General features: G+C 48.2%; 6 protein-coding genes across 6 annotated transcripts; 4 read left to right on the top strand and 2 right to left on the bottom strand.

Moving 5' to 3' along the window:
• Positions 1-1,925: 1,925 nt before the first annotated feature.
• On the top strand, positions 1,926-3,908 carry A1O9_02958 (uncharacterized protein; the record flags this gene model as incomplete). The annotated part of the gene is made up of 9 exons (XM_013408528.1): positions 1,926-2,065; positions 2,180-2,491; positions 2,547-2,668; positions 2,720-2,942; positions 2,999-3,020; positions 3,070-3,148; positions 3,211-3,291; positions 3,347-3,623; positions 3,683-3,908. The coding sequence occupies 9 exons, from the start codon at positions 1,926-1,928 to the stop codon at positions 3,906-3,908; spliced, it is 1,482 nt and encodes a 493-aa protein (XP_013263982.1).
• An 890-nt stretch (positions 3,909-4,798) lies between these two features.
• A1O9_02957 (uncharacterized protein) lies at positions 4,799-5,452 on the bottom strand (the record flags this gene model as incomplete). The annotated part of the gene is made up of 2 exons (XM_013408527.1): positions 4,799-5,117; positions 5,376-5,452. 2 exons carry the CDS (start codon positions 5,450-5,452, stop codon positions 4,799-4,801), a joined length of 396 nt encoding a protein of 131 aa, XP_013263981.1.
• A 904-nt stretch (positions 5,453-6,356) lies between these two features.
• Positions 6,357-7,523, top strand: A1O9_02956 (uncharacterized protein; the record flags this gene model as incomplete). Its single annotated transcript, XM_013408526.1, has 2 exons — positions 6,357-6,366; positions 6,448-7,523. The coding sequence occupies 2 exons, from the start codon at positions 6,357-6,359 to the stop codon at positions 7,521-7,523; spliced, it is 1,086 nt and encodes a 361-aa protein (XP_013263980.1).
• A 1,396-nt stretch (positions 7,524-8,919) lies between these two features.
• A1O9_02955 (uncharacterized protein) lies at positions 8,920-9,808 on the bottom strand (the record flags this gene model as incomplete). The annotated part of the gene is made up of 3 exons (XM_013408525.1): positions 8,920-8,991; positions 9,066-9,161; positions 9,218-9,808. 3 exons carry the CDS (start codon positions 9,806-9,808, stop codon positions 8,920-8,922), a joined length of 759 nt encoding a protein of 252 aa, XP_013263979.1.
• A 2,509-nt stretch (positions 9,809-12,317) lies between these two features.
• On the top strand, positions 12,318-13,023 carry A1O9_02954 (uncharacterized protein; the record flags this gene model as incomplete). Its single annotated transcript, XM_013408524.1, has 2 exons — positions 12,318-12,493; positions 12,579-13,023. 2 exons carry the CDS (start codon positions 12,318-12,320, stop codon positions 13,021-13,023), a joined length of 621 nt encoding a protein of 206 aa, XP_013263978.1.
• Positions 13,024-13,499: 476 nt separating this feature from the next.
• On the top strand, positions 13,500-16,964 carry A1O9_02953 (uncharacterized protein; the record flags this gene model as incomplete). Its single annotated transcript, XM_013408523.1, has 1 exon — positions 13,500-16,964. The coding sequence occupies one exon, from the start codon at positions 13,500-13,502 to the stop codon at positions 16,962-16,964; it is 3,465 nt and encodes a 1,154-aa protein (XP_013263977.1).
• Between the last annotated feature and the right edge of the window lie 254 nt (positions 16,965-17,218).

Below are 17,218 nucleotides of genomic sequence, written 5' to 3'. Positions count from 1 at the left end.
AAGACGGCAGTAGCTTCGTCTGGGTCCAAACTTCATTGTGGTATGCAGGTCCTCGATCGACGAATTGGTCTTCTGTCCGACAATGCCGTCTGCGCATAGTGATATGTCTGCCTACTGAAGGGAAAGCCGGAACAGTCATTACGAACCTTCTCGGTCGACCGAAACTAGCGGAGGAAGTCGGCCAGGCGTATACTCTTGGCTCACTGAGCAGACATGCCCTGGGAACCGAAACCCTGAGGTGTGTATGGATTCTCGCGTCTTCCATTTTACGCCTCACAGCAGAGCAGCTTGATTTAGCATTTCATGTTTTCGATCCTCTAGAAGGGGCAGATTGCAACGCCCCATAGATGAACGACTTGGATCAACTACAGGAAAGTGCAAATGATCTAGCAAGGGTCGATAGGTATGTACCGTCCCTTGGCGAAATTGCTTCATTCTTCAACGCAGTGCGGATTTATCAGGAAGGCGACCCTTCTATCCATCGGGAACCTGGGGGTCCAAAGGCAACATCTTATTCAACGATATCCTCTCGTTCTCAGCTAGAGTCTTCGCTTGCGAGAGAAGATAAAGTACACGCAGTAGATCTGCAAAACATACATCAAACAGTACGAAAGCAGAGTGAAATTAGTAAGTCTTAAATTTCAGCAAGGAGCCATGATCGTCACTAACCTCCGAACTTAGATACTTTCAGATAGTACAGCCCAGATCTTCCAGAGAATGGATAGTGGACCGCAACTTGGTGAGCGACTGGCTACCATCGGCCTCGTCCTAGCTGCAGTATCCTTCCTTTCCACTCCGTTCGTCATGGTCACAGGCTATTTCGGTATGAATGAAAGAGAATTAATTGAAGAAACGACGCCGATAATGTTCGACTCTTGGCAGACATCCTTACCGTTCATGGCTGTTTCCATCGGTTTGCTCAGTATTATCTTTCTACGGCTTATATCAATGAATCAAATGCTGCTGTCACTTTCCTCTAATCGCGGCGTCAAGTGATGAGAAGTTATATAGGTCCTAATGAAGCCAACTTCTTAGCAACAGCGTGTGGGTTGAGACAAGCTTCATGCACCGACTGCACCTAGTACTTGGGACACGGCGAGCCGCCCAACGCGAGAATATGGCTCCTGCAGATAACTCTTTTATCTGCAAGTTCGAAGGAACGACCCTGGTTAGTCCTCACGCGAATCTTCGTTAAGTATTTATCTACTCTGTCTATATTTCTCTTTCTGATATCTGATACTTATCGTGCTTCCGTAAGTTTGCACTTTTGTGAAGCCTCGGTGCCATGTCTAAAAGCGATACCGCTTCCATGTTCTGACATGTTGAGATTGCCTCCTGATTACCGGGATTGAGGCAAACGGAAGTAGTGGCTGGGGCGAATATCGATCGCAACCGTCCGTAAGTAAACATAGCCGCGAATTGTCAGGGAGCGGTGTCTCATGGCGAGCGGCAATCGCTGGCATGTCAGAATCAAGTGTCAGGGTTGTCAGAATGGGTCGGTTAGGCGCAACCTAGATTTACAACCGAGAATTCCACTCCCGACATCCCGTCCAACCATTTAACGCGAATCTGGTCAACTGCTCTTCCTCCAGAGCTTGGTCCCTGTACTAGGGAATCTGGAGCGGGTTCTGCCAAACCTGGATTCGTCGCTCATGCCACGTTTTCTGTATGCCTCCGTACATCGGTGTTCTTGATTTGCCCCCCCCCCCCCATGAGACGACGCTCCCCACCAAAATCCAGCCGTCTGGGGCATTCATATATCCGGGGTAAACGTTGACCAAACAGATTGAAGCATGCTCTACTGCGACAAAGATATATAAAGTCAGGCCTAGCGTTGACTGTCGAGCTTCTGCTATGCTACTTGTTGGTATCGACCTCGTCAGCATAGACTATTGAGCTTGCCTTGGGGAAAACCTTCTACAAACATGGTCAGCCTAACAAAATACAACATCGCCATCTGTCTCGTTGTCGCCTGGGGCGGTTTCAGTTATGGCTTTGGCTTCGCAATATTTGTTACGAGTATTGGCCAGCCAGGGTTCTACCAGTACTTCAACCTTGATCGTGAGTGTACTATCCTACATTTAAGCCTCCCCTAATGAAATTCGACCAGCAACGACGGATTACACAGCCAAGTATGTTTCGAAGTACGATTTCGATTCCTGTGCTGATGTTCAAACAGTATCCTTGGGGCAATTAATGCCTTATTCAACTTCGGGCTAGCAGTCGGTGCCATTGCACAAGGGTGGTTGGCTGATGTTCTGGGAAGGAAAAGAGCATTCATATTGGCAGCGGTCTGTTCCCTGGTGGGGGCTGCTCTGATTGCTGGGTCAGTCGCCATTGGTATGATAATAACGGTTCGATTGCTGCACGGATTTGGTCTAGGCATGTTGATATGCCTTGTGCCGCTCTACCTGACCGAGGTTGCCCCTCCGCATCGTCGTGGGTTGTTATCAGGACTCACTACCTTGAGTTTTGGAATGGGCTATGTCACGTAAGATACTGGATCAGCCTTTCCTTTGACTCACAATAATTGGTTTGCTACCTAGGTGCGCATGGCTATCGATCGGCACTTACTATGCCACCGACCTTACTGTACAATGGAGAGTTCCACTAGCTCTGGCCTGCGTCGGACCTCTTGCTCTTCTGATAGGACTACCATTTGTTCCCGGTACGCGAGAGGTAGACCTACCATCAAGTCAGTCACGCTAAAGTTGCCTAGAATCTCCACGTTACCTCTCATTGAAAGGTCGAAATAGCGAGGCCTGGGAAGTTGTTCAGAAGCTTCACCACGATCCATCCGACCCAGAGGATTCCGCAGCGCATGCAGAATTCACCCAAATCGTGCGACAAGTCGAGTTTGACAAAGAGCAGAAATCTGGGTATATTGATATCTTCAGGAAGCCATCATGGAGAAAAAGAGCCTTGCTTGCAATGTTTCTTCAGTAAGTCGAGAGGTTCGATTTATGAAATAATGTTCTTTGCTGACATCGTCGTTCAGATTTGCAGCCCAATCTACAGGAGTGAGTTCTAACTGTCACAGTGGAACATTGAAGATTAACCATGAATTAGATTCTTGGTATTGCGAACTTCTTGATTCTCATTTTCACAAGCTTGGGCATGACAGGCGTCATGCCGCTACTACTCTATGGTAAGTTCAGCTACCGTCACAGATTCCTCACACTATAGCTAAGACCTTCCGCTTTCTTACAGCTGTCTACTCTACAATTGGAACGATCTGCGTTCTTATTGCAATTTTGACCGTCGACAAGATGGGTCGCCGAACAATGTTCCGTGAGTATTAAGCAATACCCTTCCAGGCAGATGTGTACTAACTGTCTTGTCTCAGTGGTCGGGTTTCCACTGCTTGCTCTCTGTCTCCTCCTTGAAGGTGTTCTACAGGCCAAATATTTAGGGACTGATAACAAGGCTGGACTGGCAGCTTGCGTCGCTGTTATCTATCTCTACATCGTTTGTTTCCAACTTGTAGACGGCCCAGCCTTTATTTGGGTTTCAGAGATCTTCCCAACCACGATTCGTGCCAAGGGGAACAGTCTTGGATTCTTCAGCTACTTCGTCGGTGCCATCACCTACACCACACCGTCTGCACTTGCCTTCAAGAATATGTAAGCTCTCTCTCACTCTCAATAACGGCCAGCGCCATGTCACTTGCTAACAAAAGCAGTAAATACGGCATGTACTTTCTATACATGGGCCTGTGCATCATCTCCACTGTCGTGGTCTACTTTTACATTCCCGAAACCAAGCAAATCCCCATTGAGGAGATTGGAGCCTTATTCGGAGACGAAGTTGTCGTTCATCTGACTGCCGATGGTCATGGTATTGTCGAAGAGGGTAAGGAGGTTAAAGTTGAGGGGAGTGCCACCTTTATTCACTCAGAGAAAGCCTAGATAATCGAGAACGGTCAATGAAGATTTACCTGAGAGAAGAATGAAGCACACCAGTCTCGGAATTTAAGCTACTCGATCGTAGACCATTTAGCTATACTTTATTTGAAACCAAAGGTGGCAAATAAATTGAATTCATGTTAGCAGGGACTTTCAAGGGAGTCAGTGAAGGAGAACAGCATGTAGCAACCTGTGAGGCAACAAAGATTTACGCCATTAAAATCACGATACATTTCTATAAAATAATACCACTATACAGTCTGACGATTCCCCGGACCGTCTTAGCAATGCTCATATCCTCCGTCAACAATCACAAGTGAGCTCATTCACTCGCTCACTTACTAGCCCTACCTGTCAGTATGAGGCCCTCACAACTTAGAGGTATTCTACCTACACGTCGATAATGTAGATAACCCCTCCGGCGAAAAGCCGTCTGGGTGACTCAACGGTCCAGGCACTATTCACGAACGCATAGCGGCTTGACGGAAATATCGAAACCTCGGATCCTTTGTTGAAGCTAGGACCCACTTCATAGGCCTCATCATCGTATTAAGTCTACTCAAGGCGACTCTCATCGCTTTGTTTCCAATGTTGAGGCGAGTGAGGCGACTAGTACTGAAGATCGCAAGGTGAAGTAAGGTGGATGATCCTTTCCTTCTTACGAACATTGGAAGTTCAATTCATGTAGATTATATCAAGGTGTAGACTCGTCGAGTCTTCCACCTTAAAAGTCAGAGCACTCAATAATCATTGATTTGACACTTCCAAGACACAATAAAATGTGCAATAAGGGTTGCAATATCGCTTAATGAGTGATCGGCCAGTACTCATTGACTGTCCGCGAGACTAATCCACTTTATTATCGATTTAATCATTGATCAGTAGTCCAAAAACTAGGAAGAATTCCGAAGTCGTGGTGTCTCGTCCACAATCGGAACGTTATTAATCTTTTCACCGTTCTTGTAGTTGCTGTAGAACTCCTTGATGGCATCGACGTCCGACTTCTGAATAGCTGGAGGGTAGCTATAGCTCATCACCGAATCGGCATTGCTCTGGCCAAATTGGACAGCAGGCGGTCTTTCGCTTTTGGTGATGGCAAATTCATGCCTGAGGCCGAGGATGTGGCCAAGCTCGTGGAGTAGCACCTTTACTGTGCCTGGTCGATTCTGCGTTTGCAAAGCGTACGAGTAGGCGTCGATGTTCTTCTTCTTCCTGTCTTCATTGGGGAAGAAGGCAGTAGCCCAAAGGCCAGGGGCTGATGTTGGAGATGATCATCCGTATGTTACGTTGAAGTGGGCGTCGGTCTTGTTGGAGGTTGCTGCAAAAGAAACCCCAAAAGCAAGGCTTTTCCATCTGGCGGTAGCCTCATGAACCGCCTGTGTGGTGAAATCTGCATCAGCCTTGGAAAGGAACGCTGGAGCATCGACAAAGTACAAGAGCCTGGTTATTTTTGGATGGGAGACTACCCACCGCGGGATGACAGCGCCCCAGCCAACGAGGGCAGGCTGATCATCGTCTTCTTCATCGTCTCCGGGTTTCTGAGACATTGGGGCAATTCCGAATGTTGGGCCGACTTGAGTACGGCAGACAAAGGACGTGTTATATTCGGGGTTGCTTGCCGCGTAGGACACCATGGCTCAACTGCGAAATTCAACTTTGGTCAACAGACGGCAAATTCGGAGACTGCAAACATCGCCAGTCTCTATTGATGCTTTTTATCCATTGCGGCCTCCGAGATTATATGGTGTGATCTTTCTCTCGCACGGCAAACTTTGATGGTTGGTGATTCAACGAGGCTGAAAGATGAAATGTAGTGTTAACTATCTCGTCTACGTGTTCAGTCCCGTATGGTCCGATCCAGCTAATTAGCTGCAGAGCCTAGACTTCAGTATTTGCCATATCCGATAGATTGCAGGGGACCAAACAGCTCTGTGCCGCCCTGCGCACAGTGGATTCGTGGTTAGTGATGCCAAGCGATTGTAAAGACCGTGGTTTATTACATCGCTTCGACGCATCCGAACTAGCTCCGAGAGCTATTCGAACGCTATCCGAGGCGACCCCGAGAGCGCCCAGGCGCTAGCCTAGTACGTACTTTGGATACTATATAGTCTGACGAGTCCCTCGGACCGTCTTAGGAATAACCAGTCCCCTTCCCATCACAGATTAGCTATGATACGCGCATATGGCTTATCTTAACCGGAAAGTACCACATAACGTCGGAATTAACTCTATGCGAACCCAGTGTCCCGTGAGGTCCTGATGGTGGAGGATTTCAAGACTTGAGCTCTTGCCCTATTTACATCACCCAACAGTTTACTTTTGTCCCTGCCGCGGACAGAATGTCACACGTTCATTCTTAATAAGTTCCGCAAGCGGAATCGGGAGTCTTGAATTTCGTCTCGGCTAGCATTACTGCTCAATCATCCACCCCGATGGCGGATAGCTATTTCGATGACTCTTGGTGCTCAGTAGTGCCGGAAGAATTCCTCCATGCTCTCGTTGACGACCAGCAGCTAAAACTAGAGACTCGAGAGCTTGCAAGTAACACATGCGGGCCACGCCTTGCAGGCAACGCCAGTCTCAGGCTCGTTGCTTACGGCGAAACGCAAGAGTAAGGAGCGCTTTGGAATTGCCTTTGGGGAGTTCGAAATCTACGACGCAGCGAATGACAAGAAGATCCCTGGCACCTTTCGTGCGGACGAGGAGTCATTTAGACCGACGAATGACATACAGATTGATGTCCTCTATCACTGGCTGCGGAAAATCCACACATTCTTCCTCAATGCTTTCAGTTTCAAGTTCTTTGATGGGAAGGGCAATTCGATACAGGTCAGCATACATTATGGAGTGAAATGCATGAATGCGTACTGGAAGAATGGCACAGTTGTTCTTGGAGATGGGGACAGCTTTGGTCTCTACGATTTCTGGACAGCAGATGACATTATCGCCCACGAGATCACTCACGGCATCATTGCGCACACTAGCGGCTTGAAGAATCGCGACGAGACTGGCGCACTTAATGAGCATCTTGCAGATGTGTTCGCTATTTTTTACAAGCAATATCAGCAGAGTCGCGATAGTGATGCTGCCACGTCAACATGGATTGTTGGGGAGAAATTATTTGTCGGTTCTCAACTGGACCGCCCGAAGCCGACACCAGCACCGGCAGGCTTCCCAAAAAATATTTCTTATATCATTCATGGCAATGAGAACAGTCCGTCAGGTTGCTACGTGGTCACGGATCCAAACAGGCCTTTCTCTCAGCATTGGCATAAGCCACACTTGCGCAATTTTGAGGAACCTGGAACGTCCAACCCGCCCCAGCCTTATCACTGGAGTGACAGGAAGACAGTGGCGTACGATAGGGGTGGCGTACATCAGAACTCCGGCATTCCAAATTTCGCTTTCTATAGGGCTGCGATTGAGGCTCGTGGGCCTGCATGGTCAGGCGTTGGCCAGGTCTGGTTCCGTGCCATGCTGGACCCGAATCTAGACGCAGATTGCACATTCAATATGTTTGCTGCCCTTACATTGCAGCATGCGGCTGAATTTGACACGAAATTGATAGAGCCAATCTGCAAGGGATGGTCCAAAGTGGGAGTTGCTCTGAAATCTTAAGATATTTGAGTTACCGGAGTTTTTGCAATATCGATCTTGGAGAACCGACAGTCGCAAATCATTGATTTCATTTCATCGGCATCATTTCTTGTTATTCAGATCTGAATTTCCACGAGAGAAGCTTGTACACAATAACCAGCCAGCACTTCCCTATGGTGGAACTTGTAAGTGGTGTCAGAGTTAACACGGTTAGAGGGTGACCAGCCACCATGTTTCGGCCACCCTACCACCTAGAATAGGTGTATATAGTAATGCTCCTGTTACGGCCCAACCCAGCATCCCTCGCAGCCTTGACGCACAACGACAAGCTTCTCGGACATTTCGACCCTTTCGACTTCCTTCGGAAATTTCAGAAACATTCCGACCTCTTAGAACCCCTTATCGAGGGCTCAGATACTCTGATGAGATATTCTGTCCCTTGCGGAGGGCTTATGAGGTGTTCCAGACATCTCAGTGTGTCTCAAATTCCTTCGAAGGACTCCGTAGCCCTCCAAAGGCCTTCGATTGTAAGAACCCTTCGAAGGAACGTTTTCTTCTTTCGTCTTGTATTTAACAACGCCTATAGCTCTGGATAGCGTGTACATAGTGTCAGAACTCTTCGAACACCTATCGTTGCCCTAACTTTCCCTCTTCCTCGTTGTTCCCCTTCTCCGCCTCTTGTTCCTGACGGTCCCCCTACCCTCAGGTTCTAGAGAGCAGCAAGCAATCCATTTGACTTCATTACTGTCTCTCAGGTTATGAGCCACGCGGGCGCTCAGCCCAAAGGGAATTTATGTCACTCTTGTGACTTCGTGCTACAACTAGGCCTTGACATGGGTTGGAGTAACCGGTGGGCTCTAGGCTGGGCTGGGTTCACACTTTTAACAGTCCTAACCCATTAGCATGAGGTTACAATTTTAATAAATTAACCTAGAACCCGGTGGGTAGCCTGAACTTTAAAGTAGACTAGAAGACCTCCTAATTAGGAAAAAGTTCCTTCCTATCTAAGCGGTTTCTATACAATAAATCTCAAAATCTTTCTAAAATTTAAGAATATCACCATTGATAACCTAAAACGGGGCTTAAGACTTTAACTTAACCTAAACTTAGCCGAACCCTATATTTTTAGGGTTGGATTGGGTCCTAACTTTAAGGAACCCGGAACCCACTGGGCTGGGTTAACTATGGCTATTTTCGTCCCAACACAACCTATGTTGAGGCTTATTTGCAGGATCCTGGATGATGTAAAATTAAGTGAGAAGAGATTGCTCTATTGCTATACTAATCAAGAAAGTAGATCAGACTACATGAGATCGTATAAGTTCAGTCAGAGCTCTTTCAATCATGGCGTCCTTCTTTTCACGCTACAATAGACGAACTCATTTCCATTTCTGCCAGATGTAGTTCTTTTTTTCAATTACCAGTCAAGCGAGGACCCATCATAAAGTTTGAACTTCCCAGATGTAGCCTCTCGTGTAGCTTCATCGATCTTTCAACATTTGGATCAGTATATTGGGCCTTTATAAAGACATAATCTCCTCGGAAAGTGGGGTTGAAACTCACAAGCTTGACCATGGGAGGAATGCTCTCTTCATATGTCAGAATCGCCTTTTCCATTCCGAAGGCCCTTGCGGAGGCGTTGCCTGTATCAGTCTGAACCTAAATTCATGGCATTAATATATATTACAAGGTATTCCGAATACTGGACTACATACAAAACCGGGATGGATCGGGAACGCGATGATATCGGGGTTCTCCACATGAATCTTTTTTGTGATCCAGTTCAAGGCCGCTTTGGAAGGCCCGTAGGCCGCATTGGGGACAGGGACTTGCTCCATCCCACCGATACTTCCGGCTTCTGAGCCCATGACGACGAATTTCGGTGTTTTCGTCGAGTTCTTTAACAAGGGTACAACGGCTTGGAATAAGAGGACGACTCCGATAACATTGGTGCGGTAGTGCTCAAGGATGTCTTCAACTCGCACCTCCTGGACCGTTGGGAAGAGCTTGGCGATTCCTGCGTTGGCGATCACAACGTCCAGGGAAGTGATGTTGTGCACAGATTTGAGTTCATCAATGGCCTGCTGTGCATCCGTTTCGATCAGGCTGTCGGTCTTTAGGACAATGAGCGAGCTGTTAGTGCCCTTTGAGAGCTCCTGCAGGGATTTGGATACTGGGCTTGTCGGGTCTCGAACTGTGGCTATCACGGTATTGTTTGGCCGAGCTAAGTATGCAGCTACGAGAGCTCTTCCAAGCCCACGGCTAGCGCCACTTACAAGGTAGATGGTAGAAGCTGGGGCAATCATCTTAGGATATGATTGGTGGGGGTGGGTTTGAATACAGTCAGAAGACTACCGAATTTGATCGTGAGCCCATTGCAGTAATGAAATACAAGCTACTTTATATCATATGTTCAAGTCAGAGTGATTATAAATGATTCATTACTGCAATAGGTGCTTCGCAACCGTAGGACCGTCAGTCGTCAGCAATTAGACCTAGCAAAGGTCAGAAATCGAGATACACAGAGGATGCTGACGGTAGAATAGAACTCGGTCGAATGCATGGTTTGGAGCTCGTTAGAAGGGCTTGAGCGTCTCCCAGCGTCTATTGTCTGTTCCATGAGCATTTCTCAGCAGTCAGAAAACCGGGTCATAATACCCAAGGTCAGAATTTAGCCAGGTCAGAAACCGTTGTCAGAAATCTCGACATTCTGGGCTGCACTCATATTTTCAGCCAGCACTATTATACCGTGGAAAGGAGTGCCATGAAGCTAGATCTACTGCTCGATCCATTTTTCAGAGATTCCAAATTTCTAGAACTCTGTTTCCATTTCTGTGTTGTCAAATTCGAGTGCCGAAATCGGTTGGCCGACGTTTGAATGAGGCTGAGGCGATTAGGGGTCTGTCGCTTGGCATTGCAAATATTCCTAAAACAGCCAGCACTACACCAGACCGTGCTCAAACTCGAACGAGTTGTTGAGGCTCGTCCATACAGTACATTAACGCCCTTCATATTTGCGAAGTTGGCTCTTGGTATTCCTCCACACCGTGCCGATCCTACCTTTGAATCCGGCCCCTGGGCACTGAGAGGCATCACGTGCCGCTCGAAGATTGCATAGGCCTGTCTTATGCCTGAAAAACAAGAAACACATCCAGAGAGACAAACTTCACCATCAACTCAATAAAGGGGACGCCTAAAGCAGAATCTCTACAGCCGTCTTAAGCCTATCTTATCACCGCAATCGGAGAAGGTAAGAGGTTATCTCGTTACAACTCCTTGGAATTTCATCCAGCCTCTTCTTTCCTCCTCAAGATTGGCCATGAGATGACGCTGCACTTGGTTGTAAAAGTCTTAAAGCTGAGACTTTCATGCCTGCTTTCAATCTTTGAGCATAATCCTTCGCCAACTTGCAATCCTCCTTGTCGATGGTGCCAGAAAAGGGTGCAGATGGCCGCTAGATCCTGCATATGCATGTATCATGATGCACGGTTCTTTCGTATTTCCGAAGTATTCTGGAACAGCTAAAAGCAAGATAAGAGGCATCGTAGTTATCTCTCTAAGCGGGAGAACTCAAGCGCTTTTCTGCAAGCAAAGAACCTTACTTTTTCTTCGAAAGGCCATCAAATGGAAGACGCCCTGTACGATTTCTCTTTTTCTCGTGGCCTGGAAGCTGTATCTTCCATGTCGTGCTCGGCCCTCGACAAGAAACCGTAGGGCAGCTGAGCGACGCAATATCGCTGTCATCAGAAGACTGTCGATGCCTATTGAGCATGTCTGCCCAACCACAGCTCAATCTGCACGCACAGCAGGAGGTGAGCTACATTTTATAGGCCTTTCAAGCATAGGATTTGAAACCTTTGATGCTGTTTGTGCATGATCATTCATCGCTCGTTGCCAAGCAACAAAGACGTTTTCTGTCCATGCATGCCGAATACATTGCGTGGGGTAAGACCTTTAAAAAAGGTCAGGAAAGGACAAGATACAAACCCATGACATAATTCATACTGATTGTGAATATCTAGAACGCTTTGAAGACATCGTGGTTGCTATTCGAGAAGACCCTGATTAACCGCTGTTGACACAAGCGGGGGGCCAGTCAAGGGACAAGACAAGCAGAACTTAGCATGCACGCTGATTTGAAACGTGCACCCAAAATATCTATCAGTGATCATAAAGCCATCAAAGAACCCGACCCGACTCGGTATCTAGGGAATCGCTGTCAGCCTTTGTATCTAGCATCCATTGGAACCTAAACAGAGTAAAGGAAGACGGCTGTCTAGGCGCCGTCTTGGAGGTTCAAGCATTTCAACTAAGCTCTCTCAAGCATGGGGCCAAGTCGCAGCGGCTGTCGATCAGGATTGAGCGCCAGCCGGAAATGGATTCAGAGTTGTCGATCAGGCGTCCTGGCCTGATGACAGGGCTGTGGAGTTCAGATCTGGGGCTCGTATTCGTCCTCGGAAGAGGGCCCGGTAATAATTCTCGAACGATGATACCTCGACTATGTGTTTACGTCGCAAATTCAGCCGCTCTTTCCAGGCGATGACTGTGAGGGGCTTGCTGATCCCTACGGTTTTTTATCGGTGGCCGGAGTGAATGTTGAACTTGGTTTCTTATTCTCCCTCGAACGATCTTGCTTCTAAGTCCTGTGGTACTATTCGTGGACTCTATTGCTAGGCTGGCATATATGTTCACTTATCGTGGCGCCTGGCATTGAAAGAGGATATTTCGCAAGGGGTTTCACCTAGTCTGCCGCCACAAGATTCCCCCCAAATTCGTTTTCTTCGGGCTGGTGTCGGCTAGCTTCCCTAAGGCGATATGCTGGGAATCGAAGGCCTCTCAGACGCTTCATTCAAGGGCGACCTGCGATGGGCACAGACGGCGAAATGGACATCATACGCGCCTTGGGTTGTGCTCGTGTTGGCTATACTGAGTATGGTTGAGATCGCGCTCGGCGCAGTCTGGATTTCGTCCATGGACGCAGACTTGAACTTGTGAGTAATTGCTCCGGAGATAATGCTGTATGCGACGCAAGCTCTACCGAGACAATGATATCTGACGAATACTTTCTGGTTGCAGCGCACAGGTAATCCAGCCGCTGATCGTGCCGGGGGTCGCGTTCTTCAATGCAATACCTTCTCTACATCTGCACGTGCTTGCTCGGATCAACCCGCCGCGATTGGCAATTTGGTTCTCAACGTCGATCTCATTTTGCTACTTCGTGAGCGGAATTATATACCTGGCTTCTTGTGTCGGCCGAGAATCTTTTACTGGGTCGCTACAGCGTAATGAATGCCCCCAGGGCGCCAAAGGCAACGCCAAAGTATGGGATGTGATGGTTGCGCTGCTTTTGGTTAGTGGAGCTTTGTACCTACTTCACGCGGCGATGGCTTGGAAAGTGAAAAACGCGCTTGAAGATCGAGAGCGCAGAATTGAGGCGGGCGTGGAAATGGTCAGTCAGGAGGAGATAGAGAGAAGGCAAAGTGAGGCGAGAGAGAGGTGGAAGCACATTTCTGCAGGCTGAGGGATGACATTTGAGACTCTGTTTGAGAATCTGCCTATTGATTTCAATGCCTGGCGATGGGAGGAATTCACTTGCTACCTGTGTATTTATCTCTAAGAACAGATGTGAAAGGAATATCATTATGACTGTCTTGAATTCCGGTTTTGGGATGCAGAAATGCCAAGAAATATTTGCACTGCCGCCTTAATATCGCCTTCTTGGCAGCTGTAGAGCGGCGGCACAAGTTATCTGAAAATGGGCCGATAAGCGGTCTCGGTCTGTCTTGCATCACCATTCCAGTTCCATCTTCAAGTGGACAATCCCACGTTACCCATTTGGGTGTTTGTTTGCTGCCTCAAGAAGAATCTCAGTCTCGACGGCTCGTACGCAAAACAGCCTTATGGATAGACTAATCGACGCCATCGCAAATCCACTAGCGACTTACCTCCCATGGGTATGATCCAAACAAACGACCCGCACCTGCGACTTGACGCGCCATGTCCCGGCACAAAGAAAACAATCCACTGTCGACCAAACAGCGCCCTTCTCTCGCGTCGATGATAAAGAATGTATCAAGCGATGACTTCTTCACCGACAGCATCCTCGAAAATTCTTCCATTCCGTCTCCTAGCCCTACCAAGAGCAATCTGGTCAAACCCCGACGCGCTGTCGGCATCACCCGCGCCCTTCAGACCGTGAGAGAGTCAAATCAGAGATCAAACAAACCTCCAAATCCTGAGAATGGGAATTCAAGATCAGATCGACATCTTCAGCCTGCGCTGTCGATTTCCAAAAAGAAAAGCCGAAGCCCACTGCGGACAAATGGCTTGTCAACGCCTCCGCGATCCAGATCTATGACAACGCAGTCCGAATTCTCGAGCCCTCCAGCTGGAATGACAGATGTCTACCAGAGGATTGCAGATGAAGAAGACTTGGTTGCTACAGAAAGGGAGCCTGATAGTGATGAGGAGGATTTGGAAAATGGCCCGCAAGATACGATTGATGTGGACATCGATACTCCCGTAATCGGGGAGCAGGTTGCTGAAATCCATGCTCAAATTCGCCGCGCATCTCGTCCAGTCAATCCAGCCCAGCTATCTGAAGATGACATGAAAGAGAATCACCCACTCGACAAGGCGGATATCGTGTCAGACCCTCCAACGCTGGACTATCTCCACAATGAGATGACAGACCGAGTGCTGGCAGCCAAGTTGACGCCTCATGTTGTAGATCGGGCAAAAGATCGGGCGAGACTTGAAAAACTCAGACAGAGTCGCATACCGATTGATTTCAAGAACAGTCCCAAGCTGAACTCTAAAGGGCTCAACGGGCAGACCTACCAACGAAGTACTATCGGGACGTTATCTAAAGGACCCATTACCTTCGACGGCAGAGTCGACGTGGCCAAAGATGAGCCCAAGAAAACCCCATCGGAATCAAGCGCCTCCTCCAGCCCACCAAAACGAGTTACGGCATTTAGTCGAGCAACAAGACCGAACGTAACACAAACACACAGTTCTCATGTATCCGGCAGTGACAGTCCCACTGAATCTGGAACGGGTGAAAGGGTTGTTGCTTTTAGCAGAGCCACACGCGTGCAGGGTGGCGAATTAGGGAATTCCACCGTTCCCTCGGAAGTACCGGGACTTGGTCCAAGATTGGTGGCATTCTCGCGTGCGAGTAGACCCTCAAACCATGCCAGAGCACACAGTGAAGAGCCTGAACAGACTGAAGATTTCAACGGGGCCAATAACGACACCCTCACTTCGGTGTTATCCGAGCCTTTACCGGGTGCTACATCCCAGACTCTGAAGAAACAAGCAGCCACAGCTTCATTTCTTGCTAAGTGGCGTCAGCAAACAGCGGAAAGGCGCAGCGAAAAGTCAGAGTCGGTGGCTAGTGAGGAGGCCTCTCCGATCGACTGGGCCGCAGCTGGGGCCGATGTCCCCTTGCCATCAGTTGAGCAAAACCCGACACCTCACAGCACCCCTACACAATCTCCTTTCCCTTCTATTCAAAAACAGAGATCTATCGACCGAATTCGCAAGTGGGAAAATGACTTCACAGGACTTTCATTTCAAGTCTCTGATAGCCCGCCCGTCCGAAATCGACCGAATCTTAATGATTCACTAAGGGAGAGAGAAATTGAGAATCTGACAAAGCAAGCGGTCACCACAAACCGACTAGGAGAAATACAAGAAAAAGATCCAAATGTTTTGGTCCGCAAGACCTCCCGAACTTTCGTTCCAGAAGAACGCCAACCGGCGCAATCGAAAGCAGAGGGGGTGGAACCAGAAGTTTGTTCAGAAGGAAGAGCCGTTCTTGACGAGGACCTACTACCGAATGCTCCGTTGTCTCTACACAGATCCTCGACCAATAGCACTAACAAGTTTACATCTTCTCCAAAGACGAGTTTGTTATCTCAAGACTCTCTTGATCATTTGCAAAGGTTAGCTCGGGCAGCCAGTGCCACACCAAGGGCAAGTTCTGTGCCTGAAAAACCGACGACAAGCATCGTCAATCGGCCTGCTTTGACCAACGCCACCAAAACAACTCTACCTCGTGATGATTCTGACAACGGCTCATCCCCAGAACCTCGAAAGAAAGAGCTGCCCCGTGGAGCCGCTCAAACAGTTGCAGAAACACCGAAGATCATTGGTGCCTGGACTGATACAATCCTCCCAGACACCGTCAAAACCGTAAGACAACAAGAGAATACACCTTATTATGCAGAAACACCGCATGTGAATGCGGGCGGATGGATTGATACCCCATTGCCAACTGGCAAGCTTTGGCCTTCTGTTCCAATCCCCACAACAATTGAGGAAGTCACCGAGGAACTGACCAATGGTGCAGTCTCTGAGAAATTTAGTGAAGCAGCTGGCGAGAAACACCAGATTATCAGCCAAGAAGTGATGCGGGGAATCTCAAATGGTGAAGAGCGCCTTGAATTATTGAAACCCCAAGGGTCAGTAGTACCACTAAGTGCTCTAGCTAATGTCCTGAATGAAGCGAAACAAAAGCGATTGATATCGAACGGTGTCACGGAGTACAGAGATGATACACTTAATCTTGGGGATGCCACCATACAGTCTTTCGAAGAACTCCTCAATAACGCCGAGGATATCACAGCAGATATTTCGGGTCTGATCAAAGCTGGTGCTGAGGAAGAATTTTTGCGGCAAAGACAAATGACAAGTGAACATGAAGGAGAAGCCAACAATAGCGAAGTCATGTTTATCGGTCATTTGACGTCAAGAATGGAACGGCTAATGTCAAATCTCCATGAAGCGAGAAAAGGCATTTCCCGACTGGAGCAGAAAGTAGCACATTCTCCTACGTTGGATGAGCCACAAGCTCTTACTCATACCATTCCAACCGACCCCGATCAACCGTGCGAAATCTGTGGTCGCACAACGACCTCTCACACTCACTCTTATCCGAATCTCAACTCCTGGTTACCGATGACGTATTCCATTATCACGCTGCCGATTCCTCTCCTTTTCTATCCTCTCCGCAAAGGAGAACGCGGAATACTACGTCGCCCTACCTGGCTCGGCTGGCTAACGATCACCGTATGGACATGGTATCTGATTGAATGTGTAATGTGCGAGATTTATGCACGCCCACTCTATGCAGAGCATTATGTCTGGCCCGCAGAGCCGGAGCCCGAATTTCCTTTGGTTCTTCCGACAATGGTTTTTCGATGGACACATTTCGACCAGCTCGCTCCAGGCCTTTGGAGAATTCTTGTTGCACTTTATCGGGTGATTGGCATGATTCTGGGGTTTACTGATGGCTTTGTGGGAGATTCAAGACCGACGCCCTCGTCCACTACCATTACAACCGAGGCAGCAACACAGGCCACGAGAGCAGCGTGGAACATCATACAGGACCTGCTCCCAGGTGCTGGCTATGGAGCAGCGCCGGGTTTGAGTATGACGAATGATGAGTATCTATGACGATGAATGAGGAAGAGAGAAAAGTAGTTTCCAGACTGCAACCACTTTTCGTATCCTGCCGGACTGGCTGACTATAAGGTCTATAGCTTGTCAGGAATCATGAAAGACGGAGAATCTCTTGTTCGGAAAATGGCGCACTTGTCGTTTTATTTCTGGGAGGTCCAATCGGATCTCGAAATTGTTGGAGTTTCTTAGATCGGCATCCACAGTACTGACTGGATCAAGGGCACTACGTTGTGATGGAATCAAAGGAG

This window comes from Exophiala aquamarina (genome assembly GCF_000709125.1).
Source record: "Exophiala aquamarina CBS 119918 chromosome Unknown aczIA-supercont1.2, whole genome shotgun sequence".
In the NCBI taxonomy this organism is placed as follows: domain Eukaryota; kingdom Fungi; phylum Ascomycota; class Eurotiomycetes; order Chaetothyriales; family Herpotrichiellaceae; genus Exophiala; species Exophiala aquamarina.
The sequence above is the reverse complement of the archived record's forward strand: the minus strand, read 5'-3'. Positions and strand labels throughout refer to the sequence as shown.